At 40.4% G+C, this 24,221-nt stretch overlaps 1 protein-coding gene across 1 annotated transcript in view; it reads right to left on the bottom strand.

The window, feature by feature from the left end:
- PIK3C2G (phosphatidylinositol-4-phosphate 3-kinase catalytic subunit type 2 gamma) overlaps positions 1 to 24,221 on the bottom strand; it is a 274,899-nt gene that overhangs the window by 230,262 nt on the left and 20,416 nt on the right. Inside the window, exons 4-5 of the mRNA XM_059682311.1 lie at positions 21,571 to 21,728; positions 11,835 to 11,949 (exon numbers count right to left, since the gene is read on the bottom strand). Coding sequence (XP_059538294.1) covers positions 11,835 to 11,949; positions 21,571 to 21,728 — 273 coding nt within the window. The remainder of the gene's footprint in view (positions 1 to 11,834; positions 11,950 to 21,570; positions 21,729 to 24,221) is intronic.

Raw genomic sequence — 24,221 nt, 5'->3', positions numbered from 1 at the left:
CCCCATGCTATTGACCTTTATTGTTTTATCAAGATGTTTTTCATTAATATTTTTTCCTGTAATTTATTGAGAATTTCGGTGGGTTAGTGGGTAGATTTACGTTTTTGTTCTAACATATGAATTCAGTCTTGAAAATATCTAATTATCATTTTAATTAGGGGAGTATCCTGTATAACTTTGCATGAAGTGAGATCTCAAAAACTGGGAAGGAAGCATTGTAGCATCGTTCTTGCCCACCTCCCTCATTTTGCAAAAAAGGACTCTGGTTTCAACAAAATAAGACCATAGATTAGAACATAAATATTGGGAGTAAACACAACACACTTAAAAAATTATTTATAGATTCAAGCATCCCTGCTATAATGTGATACAAGTTTCTTTTAATAAAAGGATAGGTGAACTGTTCTGCAAATTGTGAGCTACAAATAACAGGCCTCATGGAAAATGAGATTGGGAGAGACCACTGAAATCAGCACAGGTCTCTAACCAAAGCATGTGTGCATGCACAAATCTTAGTAAAAACACTAGCATTGTTTTAGAAGACACATCTATTTTCAAAAAAATGTAAAGAAATATATAAAGTAAAAAGGGTTGTAAAAATGTATTTAGCTTTGTGGAAGAGGATATAAGAAAGTTTTGATGCTGCTGAATGTAGAGACAACTGAAAAAAACACAAATATTGTGCAGAATTCTGTAGTAAGCTTTTTCAAGACAGAGCTTGAGGCCAAGTTGAGAAAAAATTGCATGTTGGGTGATTGGTCACTTGTCACTGTACAACACTGTCTCCCCCAGCAGCTTCCTGTGTACTTTGCATTAAGTCACTGTTAATTAGTGGAGCAAAATATTAATATGCCAGACAAATTCACATGTATTAAGTTGACTTCTACAAACAAACTGATTCATGTTACAGGAATATGGTATATTGCAGAAGAGATTGCATTCGCTACATCATTTCACCAGGCATCATGTTTAAAATACTATGTAGTCCTTTTTGTGTGTTAACAATAGCAAAAACTATTACTAAGCCAGAATTGTCATTTAAGTCTTTGGTTATTTAAAGGGATGCAGAGCCTCTAATAACATCACACTTTCTAAGATGTGTAAACTACTGTTCACCACTTTGCCATTACTCTATTTGGCAAGACCGCCATGCTGATGAATTTGTTTTTGATGACCCAAGGTTAGCCTCTCCAATATAATAACCACTAGACCATTGTGGCTACTGAGTACTTGCAATGTGCCTAGTTTGAATTAAGATGTGCTGTAACCACTGTATATATTCTTGAGGGGGGATAAGTAGTTTTTTTTTCTCAATAAAATTAAGTATTTAATTTAGCTAATTTGAACAAATTGATTATTTTTAACACATTCAGAACACCCTAAGTATTTCAATAATATAATCTACTAAGTTATGTCTGTCTAGACCAGCGGTTCTCAACCTGTGGGTCATGACCCCTTTGGGGGTCAAACGACCCTTTCACAGGGGTTGCCTAAGACCATTGGAAAACACATATAATTACATATTGTTTTGTGATTAATCACTATGCTTTAATTATGTTCAATTTGTAACAATGAAATTGGGGGTCACCACAACATGAGGGACTGTATTAAAGGGTCATGGCATTAGGAAGGTTGAGAACCACTGGTCTAGACCTACTTTGAGCTAAGAAATACATTAAGGTATATTTCTCTTTTATATGACTTTGCTCTTCCAATGATAAACTATTATCTTAAAATTTATATACTATAATCTAGCCTTTTCCTTACTCATAATTAAGTCTTATTTTTACTTTGAATAAAAGGCAATTTCAATTTACAATAAAATCTCTAAAAAATAAATTAATGCAAATTATCACAGGATTAGCTAAAATATTTTTTTAATAGTAAAATTTTCTTAAGAAGATTATTTTAAAATTCTAATTATATTTAATTCCTGAAGAGGACTATTTCACTCTAATCAATGGTATTCAACATTTTCTCTATTATGAGGGATCAGAAGACAGAAAAGAGACCCACAAGTAGACTGCTAGATCATACAAATTAATGCTGGTGATGAATAAAGAGGTAGATACTGTCTTCATAATTTAGGTTTAAGAATCTATATGACAATTTCAAAGGAAGATTATTAATGAGCATAGTTTTCCTTTTTTATCTTCTTCTTCTGGGTTCTAACATTCTTTGACAAAAGTCAATTAAAAAGTAAAGAAAAGTTTTGTTTTGTTTATTTTTAAAAATCAAGGACATAAAACCTGGCCCCAAATATAAGCCTAAGCAGGATTTTCAAGGAAGATTATTCTGTTCCTCTAATTCTGCACTTGAGGTTTACTACTAACAACACATTCATAATTTACTCAGCAAAAGCTTTTAAGTGCAATAAATTTTATTGTTTCATATTGCAGCTGATAAGGACAATTATTTTTATTTTGAATTAGAGACTAAGACCAACAGCAAGATTTTTGATAGAAGAAATTACTTAAATCACATAAGTTAAGAGTAAGAAACACAAAACCACGCACTCCTACTAAATGGGCTAGATAATCTATATATATATATAAGTCTAAGCGACCGGCTGACTGTTTGACCTTCTGACTGGTGGCTATGATGTGCACTGACCACCAGGGGGCAGATGCTCCATGCAGGAGCTGCTGAGCTGTGGTGATTTGGCAGCGGAGGTTCTTGGGTGACACACCTAGAACCAGAGAGGAGGGAGCCTGATTCCAGGGTGCATCACCTGAGAACCACCCTCTTGCAATCTGGGACCCCTTGGGGGATGTTGGAGAGCTGGTTTAGGCCCGATCCCCACAGGCCAGGCCAAGGGACCCCGCTTGTGCACAAATCCATGCACCGGGCCTCTAGCCCATTGGCTCCCCACTTTGGGTCTGGCTCCCCGCCAGGCCTCTAACCCATTGCAGAGGTAGTGGGTCTGGCCCTTACAGAAACTTTTTGACTCGATTAGCTAAATGATGAGACGTGCAGTACCTACTGGCTGCAGCCCCAACCCATCCATTTAATATCGATTTCTAGTAGAGGCAGCAAATTTTCCCGCTACCACTTTCAGCTGGGCTTTTCTTCTTCCAGGAGGACAGTGGCACCAGCAGGCAACTTACGGGGAGGGGAGGAGGCGAAGGAGCATCTCAAGTGGGAAGAAGGAGGTTCCTGCCACCACAGCACTCTGCCTGGGTGGCAGGGCCTGGGTGGGCACCTGAGAGTGAGCAGAGTCCTACCCTCAGCTGCTAGATGCCAGGCTAAGTAAATCCTGTTTGCTAAATAATTGCATTTTGCAGAAAAATGCCCACAAGTCATCAGTTACTGCCAAACTAAGGGTAAAGTGAGATGAAAGAAGCGAGACAGATACAGAGAGAAAGTGACATAATATTGACGAAAGAGAGGAGGGATCCCTATTCTGGGGTGCGTTACCCGAGAACCACCCTCTCGCAATCGGGGACCCCTCAGGGGTTGTTGGAGAGCCAGTTTTGGCCCAAACCCCACAGGCCAGACAGAGGGATCCCACCAGTGTACGAATCCATGCACCAGGTCTCTAGTAAGATGTAAAATCATGAAGTAGCATTAAACTTCATATATTATAAATATATTTATAAATAAAAAACTCATGAGACGGTTGCGAGTCCAGGTGAAGGTACGGTTATTGTTACTCCTGGATGCAGAGCAGGGTGCAGGGCCACCTTAGGGAACAGTCCAGTTGTCCTCTATTTGTCCTGCCCTCAAGCCTGCCTCTGTAGAAGCCCAGTAGAGTGTCTACTGGATAAGATCATGGGAAATAGGGAAATGGAATTAAAAAGAACACTGCTACCATGGTAATTAATGTGGGGCATTCATGACCAGAACATGAAGGAAGCTGTTAATATTTTTTGAATGAACAAAATGACTTCTGTTATTTCTCTATTTAATTTATTCTGACTTAATCTGGCTTTGCATGTCTTTCTTTATATCTCTGACAACTTTGTATTAAGCTACCATAAGCCAAGGAAAAAATTAATGAATATTCTGTTCTAATTCTTTAATTTACTCTTTGGTCATAATACATTATTTAAAACTGTTTATAAAGCAGTTTTTGAGACTATATTTGATATAATATCTCATTTTTGAGAATAGTTATGCAAACATGATATAAATTTTTGTTATTTTGCTTATAGAAAAAGTTAACCAGGAGAGGGAGAGGGAGAGGCAGAACAAAAGCAAGAGAGAGAGAGAGAGAGAGAGAGAGAGAGAGAGAATGTAATATTGTAATTGACAGAAAAAGTTTGTGATACCAAATTAAGATGAATGTTAAATAAGTTGCCATAACACTCTAGTTGATTTATCAAAATGAATTTTGGCTTGCTAGGAATGTTATCTTTCTTACTTTTGCAATATGTCACAAACATGTAAGCTTGGTGCATAGTCTACATTCTTAGTTCATTAATAGCCTCTAATATCTTGCTACTTGAAATGTGAACAGAGGACCGTGAACATCAGCATCACACAGAAACTTGTCAGGAATGTAGTCTTGTCTTGGGCCCCAGCCCAGAACAACTAAAAGAGAATGTTTTTTAACAAGTTCCTCAGGTGGCTAGTATACACATTTAAGTCCGAGAACACTGTTTTAACAAATCAATATAAATGTAAATAAATGTGTAGGTTGTGCCTATATATCTATTTACCTACCGACCTATCATCATCATATTTATTTATATTAGCTCCCTTTTCAAGATTTTATGTATTTACTAAACTTAGTAAAAAAAAAAGAAAGAAAAATATGATTTAAGGAAGAAGTGAAAAATAGAGCATTACAAATATACCATTGTCAAAATTGTAAAACATATACTGACGATTGACATTATAACTGTTTAGCTACTTCTGCAAAACTTGATTAATTTGATTGATTCAGAAACTAGTTACTTATTGTGACTATTTTTCCTTGATTTTTTAAAAATTTAAATTCTTTATTTTTTAAGTACTACATGAGTCTCCTTTTCCCCCCATTGACCTCCCCCTGGCTGCTCCCACCCACCAGAACATGCCCTCACCCCTCTACTGTCTGTGTCCATTGGTGATGCTCATATGCATGCATACAAGTCCTTTGGTTGATTTCTTACCCCCTCACCCCCCGCTTTCCCTCATAGGTTGAACAGTCTGTTCGATGCTTCTATGTCTCTGATTCTATTTTTGTTCATCAGTTTATGTTGTTCATTGTATTCCACAAATGAGTGAGATCATGTGATATTTATCTTTCTCTGACTGGCTTAAATTGCTTAGCATAATGCTCTCCAGTTCCATCCATACTGTTGCAAATGATAAAAATTCATTCTTTTTTCACAGCAGCATAGTATTCCATTATTTAGATGTACCACAGTTTTCTAATCCACTCATCTGCTGATGGGCACTTAGCTATTGTAAATTGTGCTGCTATGAACATAGGGGTGCATATATCCTTTCTGATTGGTGTCTCTGTTTTTTTGGGATATATTCCTAGAAGTGGGATTACTGGGTCAAATGGGAGTTCCATTTTTAAATTTTGGAGGAAATTCCATACTGTTTTCCACAGTGCCTCACCAGTCTGCATTCCCACCAGCAGTGCACGAGGGTTCCTTTTTCTCTGCAGTCTCGCCAGCACTTGTCTTTGCTGATTTGTTGATGATAGCCATCTGACAGGTGTGAGCCAGTACCTCATTGTCATTTTGATTTGCATCTCTAGGATATTTAGTGACTTTGAGCATGTTTTCATATGTCTCTTGGCCTTCTGTATGTCCTCTTTTGAAAAGTGTCTACTTAGGTCCTTTGCCAGTTTTTTTTTTTTTAATTGGATTATCTTCCTTTTGTTAAGTTGTATGAGTTCCCTATAAATGTTGGAGATTAAACCCTTATTGGAGATAACATTGGCAAATATATTCTTCCATGCAGTGGCTGTTCTTGTTTTGTTGATGGTTTCTTTCACTGTGCAGAAACTTTTTATTTTTATGTAGTCCCATTTGTTTATTTTCTCCTGAGTTTCCATTGCCCTAGGAGCTGTATCAGTAAAGATATTGCTACAACATATGTCTGCTATTTTGCTGCCTATGATTCTTCTAAGATTTTTATTGTGACTATTTTAAAAGAAAACTCTACCATCTGGATGACACAAAGGAGTTTAAATTTGAAGGATTTAAACTTATCTAATCCAAAATAAATAAGAAACTGCAAAAAGTAGCAACTAAATATTATGTATCTCTTTCTAAAACAGGACAGATGAAGAAGCATAGTTCTGATAATACAAGAAAGCTTAAAATGAAAAATCTTTCTACATCATACTGTAAAAGTAACAGTATTTTTTGTGAGAAAGAGATATCTTTCTACTTAGTTCATTATATTTTAACAACTATATATTTTTAATTTATTAAGTCCCACACTGTACAGGAACTCAAAGCAATCCAAACATAATGAAAAAAACTACTAGTGCTTAATAAAAATTTTACATTTGGAATTAAAAATTACTAAACAGTAATTCTAAAGCCCATTTATAAAGTAGAAAAATATATTAATAATTTAATTTTTAAAAGGTCAATAAACTGAAGTCAGAAGTTAAACCGAAATGTGGATGTTTGATTTCGAGTTCATTGTCTCTCGAAATCAAAGAATGAAGTCGTGGACAAAAATGGTTAATGGAGGCAAAGTTTATTGAGAGCATCATGCAAATTAAAGTATATTAGTCCGTATGTAGAGTCCCACATGGCCATAAGCCACATGTGCACAGAGATGTGCTCCCCCCACCACAGGAACATCAGGAAACATTGTGTTCCCAAGGTAAAGAGGGAGGGCAAGAGGAAGGACATGTCTTTTAATTTAGGGGGTGGATACACCCTTGCTAGTTCCTAATTGGTCTTTTCAAAGAATTCAGCTGTAGGGCATAGCGGCTATAGGGTTAAGCCTCAGACTGACCTGTTGGCAAAGCCACAAACAGGTCCCAGCTTAGAGGGCACAGTCCTCTTAGCATAATTAGGCTTGACCTTATGATGCTCCCTAGATCTTATCTGGGTAGCTAATGGGCTGAGGGAGATGTAGCAAGTGTTGCCAAAGCAAGAGAAACTCAGGAGAACATTGTAACTATGCTGACCACTACCTTGTTTACCTCTGGCTATAAAATAAAGGCTCCGCTTGCCTCTGGATCTCTCTGTGGCCTCAGCCAGGCACAGGAAGATCCACCTAGACCCAGCTTATTCTTTGTCTGTCATTTCTCCATCCTTCACCGCCCTCCCTCAGGCTCGTGGAACCCTTGGCTGAGCTGGCTCGGCACATTCAGCCTTAATAACATTCTTTGGATTAGTTACAGTATATGCCTCACTGTATTGCATTGGTTATCTGCAAGCTGCCTGTCTTAGCAACATTCATAAATTGTGAAGCTCATGTCTCTTTTGCCTGCCCTTCCTTCCCAGCCCCATTGGGATGTCTTAGTAACTCCACCTGGTTGGGTTCCCAGTTTTTATCCCCGCCCCCAAAGCTCCCAGGCCCTGTATGTTTAGTTTCGCTTTGCCTCCTCAAAACAGGTTAACTCATTTCTGCAAAGCAACTGTGATAGGGAGTAGCATTATCAATAGAGGAAAGAATTTGTTTGATACCATTTATTTGCTTAAACAGTCTCAAAATTCCAAAAACAAATGAATTTTTGTTTAATCAGAAACTGTAAATGACATTTAAAGTCCACTTTTAGTGATTATAATTTACCTCTATTTGGGTCAAACTATTTCTAAACATTTCCTGATTATAGATTTTTAAAAAAATTAAATGTCAGAAAATGAGTGTTCTGTAAGTTATGTTTTTTTTTTTTCTTGTGTTTGACCTAAATGCTATATGTTGAATTACAAACCCATGTTTAATGCACAAATATATGATCATTATCCCCAAAGAAACATACATTGGGGTGGCTTTTATTTTCAAGTTAGCATTTGTCATGATTGGGGGCTTTGCTAAAGACTGGAAAGACTGTAGGCTTCAGACCCAAATAAAACCCATGCTATCCTTGACTACTGCTTCCAAATTTTTAAAAAATATATTTTTATTGTTTTTTATTGACTTTTACAGAGAGGAAGAGAGAGGAATAGAGAGTTAGAAACATCGATGAGAGAGAAACATCGATCAGCTGCCTCCTGCACACCCTCTACTGGGGATGTGCCCGCAACGAAGGTACATGCCCTTGACCTGAATTGAACCTGGGACCCTTCAGTCTGCAGGCCGACGCTCTATCCACTGAGCCAAACCAGTCAGGGGTCTTCCAAATTTTATAACATTTAGTAAGTCATTTAATTTCTCTTAGCCTCAATTTTCCCATCTTTAAAATGGGAATAATCATGCTTTTCTTATCTGAGAATGAATGGTGCTAAATATGAAAATTCTAGCTCATAAAAAGCTTTCAGCAGTGAAGTGGATTCTGTTATTGTTATTATTATTATTATTATTACTAATATTATCATCTCCATGCCACTTCCTTAAGCATCCCCACTTTTATCAGAGTTCCAGTTTTCCAAAAGCAAAGTTATCTCTCAAGGTATTAAAATTTTAAAATTCATATTCACCTGAACACCTATTGGTCTTTCTAACTCCTTCATCTGACTTCTTGATACCATCCTCTGGTATTTCCTCATGGAATATGATTCACCATTGACCTGTTCTGTGCTTTCTATCCTTTTCTCTCCATTAGATTTCCCCTCAACCCATATATATATATATATATATATATATATATATATATATATATATATATATATATATAATTAAAATAGCTCTTATCCACTTTCCAGAATAAACTAAAAAGTCTGAAAAATTAGATACTAGAAAAAATAGTAATGGATATTCTACTTATTAAAATCAGTATATATAGGCTGTTGTTCTCAAATAGTAAGCAAGTCCTAGATATATACATATCTTTAAATTTCCATTAGGGAATAAATGACTATAATTAATCTAAACTAATACTTGGCAACATTCCTCTTTTAATAAAAGCCACATAAATGAATTTTTAATAGAAATAAATGACAATGAAAACAGTTTAGAAATCTATCATGTTCATATTATCAAGGAAAAAAAGAGTGGAATGATATGAACAACATTTTCAGCAGTCAACAATTGAGCTATCTATTTATGGATGACTTATCCTTAAAAACAGTAATTAAGTCAAGGTCCATTATAAATGTTCTCCACATTAGACTTTTACAAATTTCTATTCCTCAATTCTTTTGCTTTTGGAATAATGCTTCCTACTGGTAATATTAAATAAATATATTTAATAACATTTCTTGTTTTTTTACATCAAATGTTTGACATCAGCCAGATTTACATTCGGATATGTACATTCAGAAGGTGAATTTTAATGAGTACTCAGTATAAGATTGTGTTACTGAAGTGTTTCTCCTTGTTCATTGGATACACTGTCAAAAATATGTTGATGGAAGGAGCAATTTAATCACTGAGTGTTGTCAATCTTTAGATACTCATAGAAACACAAAGGGGAAATGTAAATGGCAATCTACCTTAGTAAACATTTTATTCTTTATTTCTTTCCTGCTTAGAATGACTATGCAATACCATCAGATGAATATTTTCTTTCTTATAGTTGTACTAGAGGCCTGGTGCACAGATTTGTGCACTGGTGGGGTCTCTTGGCCTTGCCTGAGCCCTTTCACTATCCGGGACCCTTCGGGGTATGTCAGACTGCCAGTTTCCACCCGATCCCCACAAGCCAGGCCGAGGGACCTCACCAGTGCACGGCCTCTAGCATGCATTTAAGATCTTTGGTTAATCTCTTCCCACCCTATCCTTCCCCCCTTCCCTCTGAGATTCATCATTTGTTCCATCTAGCCATGCCTGTGCATTGAGCATCTGCCCTCTGGTGGTCAGTGTACCGGTTGAATGGTCAAACAATCACTTAGGCTTTTATATATATACTAGAGGCCTGGTGCACAAAAATTTGTGCACTCGGAGTGGGGCGGGGGGGAGGGGGGTCCCTCAGCCCAGCCTGTGCCCTCTTGCAGTCTGGGACCCTTCAGGGGATGTCCACCTGCTGGCTTAGGCCCACTCCCTGGGGGATCAGGCCCAAGCTGGCAGTCAGACATCCCTCTGGCACTTGCCAGCGGGGAGCAGGCCTAAGCTGCAGTCGGACATCCTTAGCACTGCTAAGGAGGAGGGAGAGGCTCCCACTACCACCGCTGTACTGGCAGCCATCAGCTTGGCTTATGGCTGAGAAGAGCTCCTCCTGTGGGAGAGCACTGACCAGGCCCCCCTAGTGGGGACCCTCATCCCATGAGGGTGTGGCCAGCCTGGGTGAGGGGCTGATGGCTGTTTGCAGGTTGGCCACAGCCCCTTCAGGGTAGAGGTCCCCGCTGGGGTGCCTGGCCAGCCTGAATGAGGGGATGATGGCTGTTTGCAGGCTGGCCACAGTCCTCAGCCACCCAAGTTCCCAGTGGAGGCTGCCTGGAAGCAGGTATCTGGGATTTATTTATCTTCTATAATTGAAACTTTGTTGCCTTGAGTGGAGCCCACAGCCGGCCAGGGTAGGCGGGAAGCTTGGCTTCCTCCATTGCGGGGGCAACCAAACCTCCTGCTTGCTCCAGCTCCGTGGCTGCTGGCCGCCATCTTGGTTGGGTTGCTTTGCATATAGTCACTCTGATTTTCTTGTGGGCATGGCTTGTGAGTGTAGCAGAGGTATGGTCAATTTGCATGTTTATCTTTTATTAGATAAGATAGCTTATATTTTCAAGGTTTGTCTTCAAGGAATTTTATGACAATAGTTATTGTGGCAAATTAAGAGGAGGTGATTTTTCTACCAAATAAGTATTTGCATTTGACATACATGAGAACAGGCTTTTCTTGTTGTTTTAAAAGCTTCCTGAATAAAGAATAAAGAAGGTATTATAGTAATTTATTCCCTAATGGAAATTGAAGGATATGCTTACTATATGAGTATATCAGCCTATGTATGTATTGATATAATTTATTTTAATAAGCAGAATGTTCATTATTATTCTTTCTAATATCTAAACCACTCAGATTTTTTTAAGTTGAATTTATTGTGGTAACACTGGCTAACAGAATTATACAAGTTTCAGGTGCACATTTCTAAAGAACATTATCTGTACACTGTGTTGTATGTTCACCACCCAAGTCAAGTCTTAATACACTCATACTCAAACCCTATGTGATTTTAAAAAATCAGTATTTAATCCTAGCCAGTTTTACTCAGTGGATAGAGCACAGGCCTGTGGACCAAAGGGTCCCAGGTTTGATTCCCATCAAGGGCATGTACTTCGATTTCAGGCTCCTCCCTGGCATGGGCCCTGGAGTCAGGGGCATGCAGGAGGCAACCAATCAATGTGTTTCTCTCACAAAATAAAAAATAATAAAATAGTTTTAAAAATCAGTAATTAATCAACACTCTAATATTATTCTAAATTTTAACATTACTTATTACAAAATAATTTATTTTTAAAATGGTGGCAAGTGCTAATAAGCTTATTATAGATTAGGTGACTTGGTTTGCTCAGGATTTTCTTGATGTCAAACCTGAAAGTCTCATGTTCTGGGAACCCCCTAAGTCCTAGAAAAGCTGAGATGGGTGGTCATCCTAGTCACAGGTCAATTAAATAAATGTTGCCAAAAGCACACAAAATACAAAATAATACCAAGAGTTAGACTGTGAATATGATTTATAAAATTTTAAATTCACCTTAAAAGGTAAAAAAATTGATTTAATTAGTCTGATTAGGAGAGCGTAGTGCTGTACAAAGTTGGATTAAAGGGAAAAAAAGTGAGCGCTGCTTAACATAGCTTAAAACAATGATCAAAATTTACTTTAATCAGATACTTACTTCTGTAAAAATTCTTCATAGCCACATATACTTAGAAGATAATCTTTGTGGAATAACTGGTCATTTGTCCAAAAATACAGAATTTCTGCAATTAGGTCCTTGACAAGATAATTAGCTAAAAACAAAGGTGAATAATAAAGTTAATTAGCTTATCATATATTGGCTAAGAAAAAGTTTATAAACACAAACAAATGATATACAAATTATGATGGAACTGTCTAGTTCCATCAAGAAACATTAAAATGAGATTTATTAGTTTAGTTTGATGTGGAGATGTTTTTGAAAAAAATTGTATCTTATTTGATTAGTCTATCTTCATAGTATATAATAGAGCAAGGTATCTCATTCCTGATATCAAAATCTTTGGTGCATTGTAGGTGTGCATAAAAATATTCTACTGTGACTACCCTTAGGGATTTCAGAGATCCCAATAAGATCACATAGTGATAAGTGGCAATCCAAGAGTCTAAATTAAATCTGTCAATTACAATTCTTTTTGTTATTATTATTTTTATTGATTTCAGAGAGGAGGGGAGAGGGAGAGAGAGATATAAACATAAATGAGGAGAGGGGATCATTGATTGGCTGCCTCCTGCATTCCCTAGAGTGGGTATTGAACCTGCAACCCTGGCCAGGAATCAAACTGTGACCTCCTGGTTCATAGGTCTACACTCAAACTGAACCATGCCTGTCAGGCTCCGTTATAATTCTTAATGATTCTAACTCTCTAAAGCTGATTTTTCTTCCTTTCCCAAGTAGAAGCTTTCCAAGGTTCTGCTTTGAACAACATTATAATAACCTTAATGAACATGTATTTTCCTTCTCCACTTTTTCTGAAACTCAAAGTGTAAGCATACTATAATTTAAAGGCTTTTGTTTTCTCATATTTATATTCTCATATTTATATTCCATAATCTCCCCCCTAAGCTTTTACATGCATATGCCATTTAATAGTGGCCACAACTATGCTGCATGTTACAATATATGTCTATGAAATATGTTTCTAACTATAAATGACAAATAGTATGGGGCTCATATCTTGTCATAAATGATAATAGTTGAAAATTATACATATCTAATCTAATAAAAGAGAAACATAGTAATTAGTGTCACTCCGCTACCCTTCCCATTGGCTAATCAGGGAGATATGCAAATTAACTGTCAGCCAAGATGGCAGCTTGAAACTAACATGAGGCTTGCTTGCTTCAGTGATGGAGGAAACCAACGTTCCCCGCCTGTGGCTGTCGGCCTCTGAGCCTGCAGTTTAAGAAACATTGTAACATACAGAAGCTAAAAAAAAACCCCCAGAAACCAGCTTTCAGTGACCTGGGATCTCAGAGCTGGAGTCAGAGCTGGAGTTATACATTGTTTGGAACCGAAACAAACCAGATACCTACTTTCAGCAGTGGAGGCCTAAGAGTTGGAGCCTCAGAGCTAAAGCTGGCCCAGAATTAAAAAAGAAAAAAAAAGAAAAAAAGGAGCGGTTGGGAGCTTCTGTCACCCGCCAGCCTGAAAACAGCCCTCAGCCCCTCACCCAGATTGGCCAGGCACCCCAGTGGGGACCACAACCCTGAAGGGTGTGTGACCAGCTGCAGACAGCCATCATCCCCTCACCCAGGCTGGCCAAGCACCCCAGTGGGGGCCCCCACCCTGAAGGGTGTATGAGCAGCTGCAAACAGCCATCATCCCCTCACCCAGGCTGGCCAAGCACCCCAGTGGGGGCCCCCACCCTGAAGGGTGTATGAGCAGCTGCAAACAGCCATCATCCCCTCACCCAGGCTGGCCAAGCACCCCTGTGGGGACCCCCACCCTGATCCAGAACACCCTTCAGGCAAACCAGCCAGCCCCACCCATGCACCAGGCCTCTACCCTATATAGTAAAAGGGTAATATGCCTCCCAGCACCAGGATCAGCAGAGCCGCGAGGCCTCCCGGCACCGGGATCAGCATGACAAGGGGCAGCGCCCAAACCCCCTGATCGCCCTGCGGCTCTGTGTGTGACAGGGGGTGGGGCCACAACCTCCCTATCTGCCCTGCTCTGTTCGTGACAGGGGAAGGCGCCCCAACCTCCTGATCAGACCTGCTGTGTGTGTGACAGGGTGCGGTGCCCCAACCCCTCCCCCCACGGGCCCTGCTCTGTGTGTGATGGGGTAGAGCCATAACCTCCCCATTGGCCCTGCCCTGAGTGTGAGAGTGGCGGCGCCCCAACCCCCTGATGGGCCCTGCTCTGTGCGTGACAGGGGGTGGCGCTGCAACCTCCCCATCGACCCTGCCTTGAGTGTGACAGGGGGCGGTGCCCCAACCCCCCAATCGGCCCTACCCTGAGCGTGACTGAGGGTGGCATTGCAACCTCCCGATCCACCCTGCTCTGTGCATGACTGGGGGTGGTGCCCCAACTCCCCAATCAGCCCTGCTCTGAGCCTGACCAGGGGCTGCACCTAGGGATTGGGCCTGCCCTCTGCCACCCGGGAGCAGTCCTAAGCCAGCAGGTTGTTATCTCCGGAGGGGTCCCAGACTGCGAGAGAGCATAGGCCAGGCTGAGGAGCCCCGCCTTCCCCCCGAGTGCACAAATTTTTGTGTACTGGGCCTCTAGTCCTATATAATAAAAGCCTAATATGCTAAGTGTCCAATTGGCCAATCAGCCGTTCAACCAATCAAAGCTTAATATGCTAATGATATGCTAAGGCTGCTCAACTGCTCGCTATGATATGTACTGACCACCAGGGTGCAGATACTCCAAACGGTAGGTTAGCTTGCTGCTGGGGTCTGGTCATCAGGACTGAACAAGACGGGCCAGACATACCCTGGAGCCCTCCAGCAGTCCCTCTGCAGCTGGCCAACCTCCCACGTCCCTCCCTGGCCCTGATCGTGCACCTATGGGGTAGATATTTATAGGTATCTACCTCTATCTCTTTCTCTATCATATATCTATATCATATATCAGATATCTGTATCTGTATCTATCTGTATCTGTATCTCTATCTGTATCTCTATCTATCTCTATCTATCTATCATCAATATCTCGCTATGTCATTTCCATGCTTTGAATGTGACCTTGTGGTCTCAATCAATGTAAGCAAGTGCAATAGGCTATACTGATGAACTTTAGCCAGTGAGAACTTGAGCAGCCTATTGCAAACACTCAATTGCATTCCTCTGAGTAGTGTTTTGTTAGCAATTATGTGTTTACTTTGCTGTGGCTTCTGTTATTGTCACAACTTTGAGTTTGTAAGGAAAAAACTGGCTACTGTGCAAATTATACTGCTGGACCTGTCTCAACAAAAAAAAGAAAGAATATAATGATTGAATGTAATATAACACATTTTTATGATAGATTAAGACATTATCAAAGAAATGGTTGGACAAATGGTAAAGATAACCAGGGAATTATGGATTGTGGAAATGCTTTGACATGGGAGAGAATATCTTAAATATACTGCTGGTTGGGAGTATCGACTGAAATAGTATGAATTGAAGTTAGAAAAAGTTATGGCCCCAGGCGAAACATGACTATAAGGGCTTTGACTAATAGGGGAGAGCATTAGCCAGTCTATGACACAGGAAAACATCTTCAAAGATAGCAGTTCACTTTAATTAACTTCACTTCCATTTCCAGGACTGCATCCCTGTGCCACACCAGGCATGCATGAATTCCCCACTTCCACTACAGTCATCTTTCTCTCACATCAAAGACTTCATAACCCAGTTTCCAGCTATTATTCCTCTCCTGTTCTTTGCTTTGATATCTCTTAGTACCAGATTTATGTTACTCTGGATGTTTTTTATTACTTCAAGTTTGGTATATCTAAACCTGAATTATCACCTTTCTTTTTGCAGCCAACCATTAAGAATGTGAGTTAAACTTCTCATCCATTTTGTAAGCCAACAAGAATTATGGCTTTTTAAAAGTAGATTTTATACCTATACCTTCATTTTGGCAGCTTATAGAATCCTTTTCCCACCTCTTGTAGGCTCTCACTCTATGCAATGCTTTTCAATCTGTTGACCATATTGGAAAGGCTAAGGCCCATTTGAGGTTCTTTAATTATAGTACTCTGCACCTTAAATATAATTTTTATGTGTTCCCCTCTATTCCTTTACACCTTTTTGAGATGTAAAGTATCACTGCCTTTTACTATTATCTCTCCTACACTGGTCTCCAGTTCCATAAATTAAAGGCCCTCTTTTTTGCATATTGTATATCCTCCCCTCCCCCCGTGAAAGTTGAAATTAAATGGGGCCATTTCAAAATAGATCCTGAAATGCCACTCCAGAAGTCCCTTGCGTGTTTTGCTTCTTGAAAGTTTGGGCTGTTTGGACTGGGCCAGACCTTGAAACTGGGCTAACACCAAGATTGTCTTACAAGCAATTTTTGGTAAAGCCATCAGAAGAGCAGACATTCTGACCACAAGGACTGATGATTATGGACTCTCTATCTGAAGATAGAACCAGTAGCCGATCTTATAAAGTTCAGGAGTAACCCAGCTTCACAGTAGCAATAGGAATTCTTCTTTTTCTTGTAATTATTCCTTTCCTCCTAAAAGCTCCCTTCCTTCATACTGTAATCAGCACACTACTCTATCTGAATCTATGTTTCTCAAATTACCATTCTTTGACCCCAAATACAGGTTGTGGCTACAGTTGTTTATATGGAAAAAATACTGCAATAATTATAAAATAGCTAGAGGCCCAGTGCACAAAAATTTGTGCACTCAGGGGGAGGGGGTCCCTCAGCCCGGCCTGTGCCCTCTCGCAGTCTGGGACCCCTCAGGAGATAACGACCTGCTGGCTTAGGCCTGCTCCCAGGTGGCAGAGGGCAGGCCTAATCCCTAGGTGCAGCCCCTGGTTGGGCTCAGAGCAGGGCCAATTGGGGAGTTGGGGCACCGCCCCCTGTCACACTCAAGGCAGGGTCGATGGGGAAGTTGCGGCAACAACCCCTGTCACGCACAGAGCAGAGCCAATCAGGAGGTTGGGGAGCTGCCCCCTGTCATGCATAGAGCAGGGCCCATAAGGGGGTTGGGGAGCTCCCACCTCTCATGCACAGAGTAGGGCCGATAGGGGAGTTGGGGCACCACCCCCTGTCACACACAGAGCATGGGGGAACAGGGGGGTGGGGCACCGCCCTCTATCACCCACAGAGCAGGGCCGATCAGGAGGTTGGGGCACCGCCACTCTCACACTCAGGGCAGGACTGATGGGGAGGTTATGGCTCTACCCCATCACACACAGAGCAGGGCCCATGGGGTGGGGGGTTGGGGCGCCACACCCTGTCACACACAGAGCCGCAGGGCGATCAGGGGGTTGGGGAGCTCCGCCCTGTCAGGCACAGAGCAGGGCCAATCAGGGGGTTGGGGCGCCTTCCCCTGTCAGGAACAGAGCAGGGCAGATAGGGAGGTTGTGGCCCCGCCCCCTGTCACACACAGAGCTGCAGGGCAATCAGGGGGTTTGGGTGCTGCCCCCTGTCATGCTGATCCCAGTGCTCGGAGGCCTCACAGCTCCACTGATCCCAGTGCTGGGAGGCATATTACCCTTTTACTATATAGAATAGAGGCCTGGTGCACGTGTGGGGGCCAGCTGGTTTGCCCTGAAGGGTGTCCTGGATCAGGGTGGGGGTCCCCACAGGGGTGCCTGGCCAGCCTGGGTGAGGGGATGATGGCTGTTTGCAGCTGGTCATACACCCTTCAGGGTGGGGGTCCCCACTGGGGTGACTGGCCAGCCTGGGTGAGGGGCTGAGGGCTGTTTTCAGGCTGGGACTGAAGCTCCCAACTGATCCTTTTTTTCTTTTCTTTTTTTTATTCTGGGCCAGCTTTAGCTCTGAGGCTCCAGCTCTTAGGCCTCGGCTACTGAAAGCAGGTTTCTGGGGTTTTGTTTAACTTCTATATTTGTTACAATGTTTTTTAAACTGCAGGCTCAGAGGCCGGCAAGGCAGGCGGGGAACGTTGGAGTCCTCCGTCACTGAAGCAAGCAAGCCTCATGTTAGTTTCAAGCTGCCTGGCTGCCGGCCGCCATCTTGGCTGGCAGTTAATTTGCATATCTCCCTGATTAGCCAATGGGAAGGGTAGCGGTTGTACACCAATTACCATGTTTCTCTTTTATTAGATAGGATAGTGTTTTGTGTACTCACAACTGTAGACCTACTTTTCCCCCCACCCTTAAAACATTATTGCCTCTCATTTTGGCTTTTGAATTTTAAGTTAACATTCTAATCTAACCCTCCTTTGATTCAAATGTATAAAATAAGTTGCAAGACTGTCATTCTCAAAAGCTTTTTCTCATTCCGTTGAGATTTTTGTTTCCCTGCAATTGCTGTCAGTTTGGCTCAAATAAACTTATACAAATTATCTACACATTTGGATGTTGCTCACATCAACAATACACTATTCGGACTTTGGTTCTTTACAGAACATCTGTATTGCTAGTAAAACACTAACATAAAGTTGCGAAGGGATTGCAGTTGAAGGGGTTCAGAACAAGCCTCCTAAGATGTGCTACGTTGGCTGTGGATTATTTTGTGCTGAAGGCAATCCAGACCCTGTGGGCTCATGAGAAACGTTTATCTCCCCTAAAATCATTCAAATTTGGGCCTTGTCCATAATGAGAGTTAGATTTGGGCCAGGTAAAACTTTTGATGACTTATGTATATGATAGGGCAACCATATTAACTCTTCATCTACTGGCTTTATTGCCCTGTGAAAGACCTTCCTCTCCTCTGAAGCCCCAAGTCCCTTACCTCATCCTTAGCTCAGAATACCATATATACCTCATTTTACCTTTCTGTCTCTGAACCTATTGAGGAGATAGAGGGAAGCTAGGTAGTCAGGAATGGGACCCTGTGGGGGATGAGGAAGTAAAACTTGGGAACCCAGTTAGGTGAAATTACTGAGACAACCCAGCTGGGCATGGAAAGAAGGGCACACACGAGAAAAACTTTAAAAGACAAACTTTAAAATGTATGGATTATTGCTAAAACAGGCAGATTGCAGATAACCAATCACAAAGCAATAGGCATATAAAGCAATCCCAAGGATGTTGCTAAGGCAGAACTCTTTGAAAGAAACAATCAGGAGCTAGAACTGCATCCACCCCCTAAATTAAAAAAGTGCCCACTTCCTCTCATGGGCTCTCTCTCCTCCTCCCTACACTCAATGGATTCCTGACATTCTGTGGCAAAGGAACACGTCTCTTGTGCTCATGTGGCTTGTGGCCATGTGGGACTCTACACATGGACTAATAGACGTTAACACCCGACTATAACATGGAAAGGAAGCTCTGGACACTGTCCTGCTCCTGGAACCCCAGCTACACCTTTCCCAGGACTGGCTGCTCTCAATAAACTTTGCCTCTATTAACTGTTTTTGTCCATGACTTCATTTTCAATTTCTTGAGACAGTGAACTCAACTCAAATCTCACATTTTTGTTTCACTATCATGTATGTGGGGGTCTCTGACTCTCATGTATTTGGAGGTCCCATATGTAGATGTCATTAAATTTGGTTACATTTTCTCATTAATCTTTTACATTGATTTTATTATTATACCAGCCAAAAAAACCTAGAAGGATAGAGGAAAATTTCTTCCTCTCCCACACAGTTTTAGCCACCAAGATTATTTTAAAGTGAAGACATTTGAAATATTATTTGAAGTTTTCTTATCTGACTAAAGCAGGGAAAAATAGATTCCTTAAGCTACCGTTTTTCATTCTGAGCTAGTTTCCTGCAAATTCCAGGAAGCAGGAAGGAGACAGACTGCCTATCTATTAGTATAAGAAAGCAATATAACTCTCCATACTTTTCTATTAAAACTCTAAAGTTCCCCTTCATTCATCCCAAACACTTTTACATTAAATGAGTATAAAAACCTTTACCTCTGGGCATTCAGCAGGTAAATTATTACTGAGTAACTTTTATGCAAACGTAAATAAGCCTTGTCTTTTCTTGTTAATTTTTTTATTGTCAGTTAAGTCACAGTACCTGTCCCCCTTCAAATGTAAATAGAAAGAGAATAGAAAGAGATTTGAGTCGAGTTCACTGTCTCATAGGCTGGCTACCCTGCATATTTTAATGAATGTGTTCTTTCTCCTCCTTTCTTCTCTACTTCATCCCTTCCTTCTTTTCCTCCTTTTTCTTATAAATGCTTTTAATATTCTTGAGGACAAAGACATCCTCTTTACCATTACACATCTCTAACAGTAAATACAATGACCTAATCACTTTACTGAAACTTTCCATAAAAATAAAAAATGGACTTGGCTGGTGTGGCTAGGTTGGTTGGAGCATCCTCCCATGCACAGAAGGGTCAAAGGGTCACAAGTTCGATTCCTTGTCGAAGGGTAAGGGTGGGAATCAGTCAATGTTTCTCTCTCCCTCTCTCTTTCTCTCTCAAATCAATAAAAAAGATATTTTTTTTAAAATGTTTAAAATTAAAATAAAAGTAAAAAATGAGCTGTGGCTTGCTCAACAAAGAGATATCTTGGATGCTTGGGGGGTGGGGGAGAGGGAATGTTAGAAATTAAATATTGTAAATTGGAAGAAGAGCATTGGTCTCCCTAGTTCACAATTATTCCCTTTCTGCAGTAACTGAAGCCAACAGGACCCTAGCCACTCTGATTGGATCAAGTAGCAGAACCATTGATTTTGGCTGTGCAATCAGAATCCTGATTTTATAAATATGGAATTGGGTCCAATGGAGAGATTGAAATTTCTTTAGGTAGCTGGCCAAATAGCATTTAAGCTTGAGAGCTTGGCTTTACATATGTTCTGGAAAAGCAAAGAAACGTGAAAGGCAATTATATAGAGAGGAAATGAGGTGAGAGGCATACAGAAATTTTAGACTGCTTGTTTATCTGTATATTATCAAATTTTTGCTGAACTCCTACTCTTAAATTCTGTAATAAATCCCTCTATTCTTTAAAAATGCTTATTTTTTTTCTGCCAAAGCCAGTAGAAGTTGGTTTCTGTTAGTTTCAAACCAGATGGTCCTATTAATATTTGAACATATTGTTATATTTGTAGTCACCTGTACTCAGAGCCTTGACTGGAGTAAGAAAGAAAAAGCAAAAGAATAAAAGTAAAGTAATCAATGAAAAAATATTTCTTGGGTCATTATTTGCCAAGAAACAATATTTGATATATAGAAACTTAGTAGCAACTACATTTTGTTCAAATAATTAATATTGTTTTGCAAAATAGTTGACTATAAGTGAAATAATATAGTAGACCACTTTACAGACATTCTAAAACTTTAGAGAAATAAGAATTATCTGGTGAATTTAATGAAATACAGATCCTTAGGATCTATTCCAAGAGACTTTGAGTCAATTTGATTCAGTGATTATGTTGGGCTGTACAGAGCTAATATAGTTCTACGTATCAATGTATAGTCTTCCTCACAATTTACTTACATTTCAATTAAATAGTCATTTCTAATGCATTTTCATTCATATATACCTAGACTCTCTTTAAAATTGGTTTTTAATATGCTAAAAATTTACTATACTTGCCATTATTTTATAGCAGGAAAATAAGGTGTCCTAGGTTGAGCTATGTAAAGAGAGGTCTTCAACACAATAGGTAAACAAATGTTAACAAAATGTTTCTAGTTGTTTTCCTAATACTTCACTTCAGGGCAAAATACTACCTAATGATGCTGCACTTAATGATTTTCACTAGTGGACTCAAGGCTGTGCAGCCTATCCCAGCTTTATGTAGATTTTTATGCTTATTTGCAAGGTTGCTTACCATGTGGCATAAAATGAAGTAGGTGTGTTGAGTCACCAATAAAAGTATTTATACTAAGCTTAGTATTAGAAAAGAGTTGGTATGGAAATGCTGTAGTAGTGCTCCAGATCTTCCCCGAGTTGGAATTAATGTCAGCTGCATGATATGTTTCTCTGATTCTGAAAAACATAGGTGAAAAAATCACTTAGGACACGATTATAAGAAACATCATGCAGAGTTTTCTATAGAAGATAAGAAATATGAAAACAGGGAGAACCAAGATGGCGGCATAGGTTAACGCCAGAGTTTGCTGCTTTGAACAACTACTTCAAAAGTGAAACCAAAAAACGGAAGGGACATCACCCAGAACCACAGGGGCGCTGGCTGAGTGGAAGTCCTACAACTAGGAGGAAAGAGAAACGCATACGGACACTCAGAGGAGGCGCAGTGCTGAAGTCAAATTCTGAGGTGCGGAGTGCGCGGAGCGGGCTGGCGGCGGAGGGCACGGTTGTTGTTTTCAATCGGGAGGGAGTCACAGACTCTGAGCTCCAGATCCGGGCGAGTCTTTAGGGACCCAGACTCAGGCGGAAGAAGCGGGACTGTCTGGCTTCGGTCAGAGCGAGTGCAGCTTTCTCTCCGAGCTTTGCAGCGGGTGCTGGGACTCAGAGAGGCAGAGCCCCTTGGGACAGGACTGAGAGCCGCCATAACTGCTCTCTCCGGCCCACGCTGTTGATCCTGTTCGACCCTCCCTGCCCAAGCCCTGCACAGAGGCATTTGCCGGATAGCCTCAGGCAAAGGCTAGATTAGCACCTCCCTAGAGGACAGAAGTTCTCTCACCGCTGACACAGCTGAATCTCATAGCCACTTGGCCTGGAGGTCAAACCCTCCCTGGAATTAGCTACAGCAATCAAGATTTATCTATAAGACTGCGAACAAAGACCACTAGGGGGTGCACCAAGGAAGCATAACAAAATGCGGAGACAAAGAAACAGGACAAAATTGTCAATGGAAGAAATAGAGTTCAGAACCACACTTTTAAGGTCTCTCAAGAACTGTTTAGAAGCTGCCGATAAACTTAATGAGCTCTACACGAAAACTAATAAGACCCTCGATCTTATATTGGGGAACCAACTAGAAATTAAGCACACACGGACTGAAATAACGAATATTATACAGACGCCCGACAGCAGACCAGAGGAGCGCAAGAATCAAGTCAATGATTTGAAATGCGAGGAAGCAAAAAACATCCAACCGGAAAAGCAAAATGAAAAAAGAATCCAAAAATGCGAGGATAGTGTAAGGAGCCTCTGGGACAGCTTCAAGCGTACCAACATCAGAATTATAGGGGTGCCAGAAGATGAGAGAGAGCAAGATATTGAAAACCTATTTGAAGAAATAATGACAGAAAACTTCCCCCACCTGGTGAAAGAAATGGACTTACAGGTCCAAGAAGCGCGGAGAACCCCAAACAAAAGGAATCCAAAGAGGACCACACCAAGACACATCATAATTAAAATGCCAAGAGCAAAAGATAAAGAGAGAATCTTAAAAACAGCAAGAGAAAGAAACTCAGTTACCTACAAGGGAATACCCATACGACTGTCAGCTGATTTCTCAACAGAAACTTTGCAGGCCAGAAGGGAGTGGCAAGAAATATTCAAAGTGATGAATACCAAGAACCTACAACCAAGATTACTTTATCCAGCAAAGCTATCATTCAGAATTGAAGGTCAGATAAAGAGCTTCACAGATAAGGAAAAGCTAAAGGAGTTCATCACCACCAAACCAGGATTATATGAAATGCTGAAAGGTATCCTTTAAGAAGAGGAAGAGGAAGAAAAAGGTAAAGATACAAATTATGAACAACAAATATGCATCTATCAACAAGTGAATCTAAGAATCAAGTGAATAAATAATCTGATGAACAGAATAAACTGTTGATTATAATAGAATCAGGGACATAGAAAGGGAATGGACTGACTATTCTTGGGGGGGAAAGGGGTGTGGGAGATGTGGGAAGAGACTGGACAAAAATCGTGCACCTATGGATGAGGACAGTGGGTGGGGAGTGAGGACGGAGGGTAGGGCGGGAACTGGGAGGAGGGGAGTTATGGGGGGGAAAAAAAAGGAACAAATGTAATAATATGAACAATAAAGATTTAATTAAAAAAAAAAAAAGAAATATGAAAACAAAAAGCAGCTGATTTGTGACATGGTGCTATGAAGTAGGCCAGATTGGTAAAAATTACAATTATACCAGAAACAACCCTAGAGGACTGTTGTTGAAGCTCTTCCGCAAGCACCTTATGTGAAGCAGTTAAGAATACATTGCCATTCATAAAACATAAAAATTCACTCTTTATATAATGATTCCTTGCTTTATTATCATTGCTTCTGAAGCCTGAACTCTTTGCTTTGGTTTTTGTTTATGTCTAACTTTTTTGAAGCTAGAAATCGCTCATCTTAATATCATAATTTGGTAAACAAATTCTCTTGTTTATCAAATTGGTAAATGCCATTTTGGGCTGTCCATTTTTCTTAAATTTTTGGATTTTACACATCTGTGAATTTTACATAAATAATTGGACTCAAAAGTCATTGTTATATTCTGAACAATTACTTTTTGCTCAAATGAGCCAGAGAATTGAATAATAGCTTCTCCTTGGAGCCAG

Source organism: Myotis daubentonii, chromosome 2 (genome assembly GCF_963259705.1).
Source record: "Myotis daubentonii chromosome 2, mMyoDau2.1, whole genome shotgun sequence".
Lineage (NCBI taxonomy): Eukaryota > Metazoa > Chordata > Mammalia > Chiroptera > Vespertilionidae > Myotis > Myotis daubentonii.
Note: the sequence above shows the minus strand (reverse complement) of the source record. Positions and strands in the feature narration are given on the sequence as shown.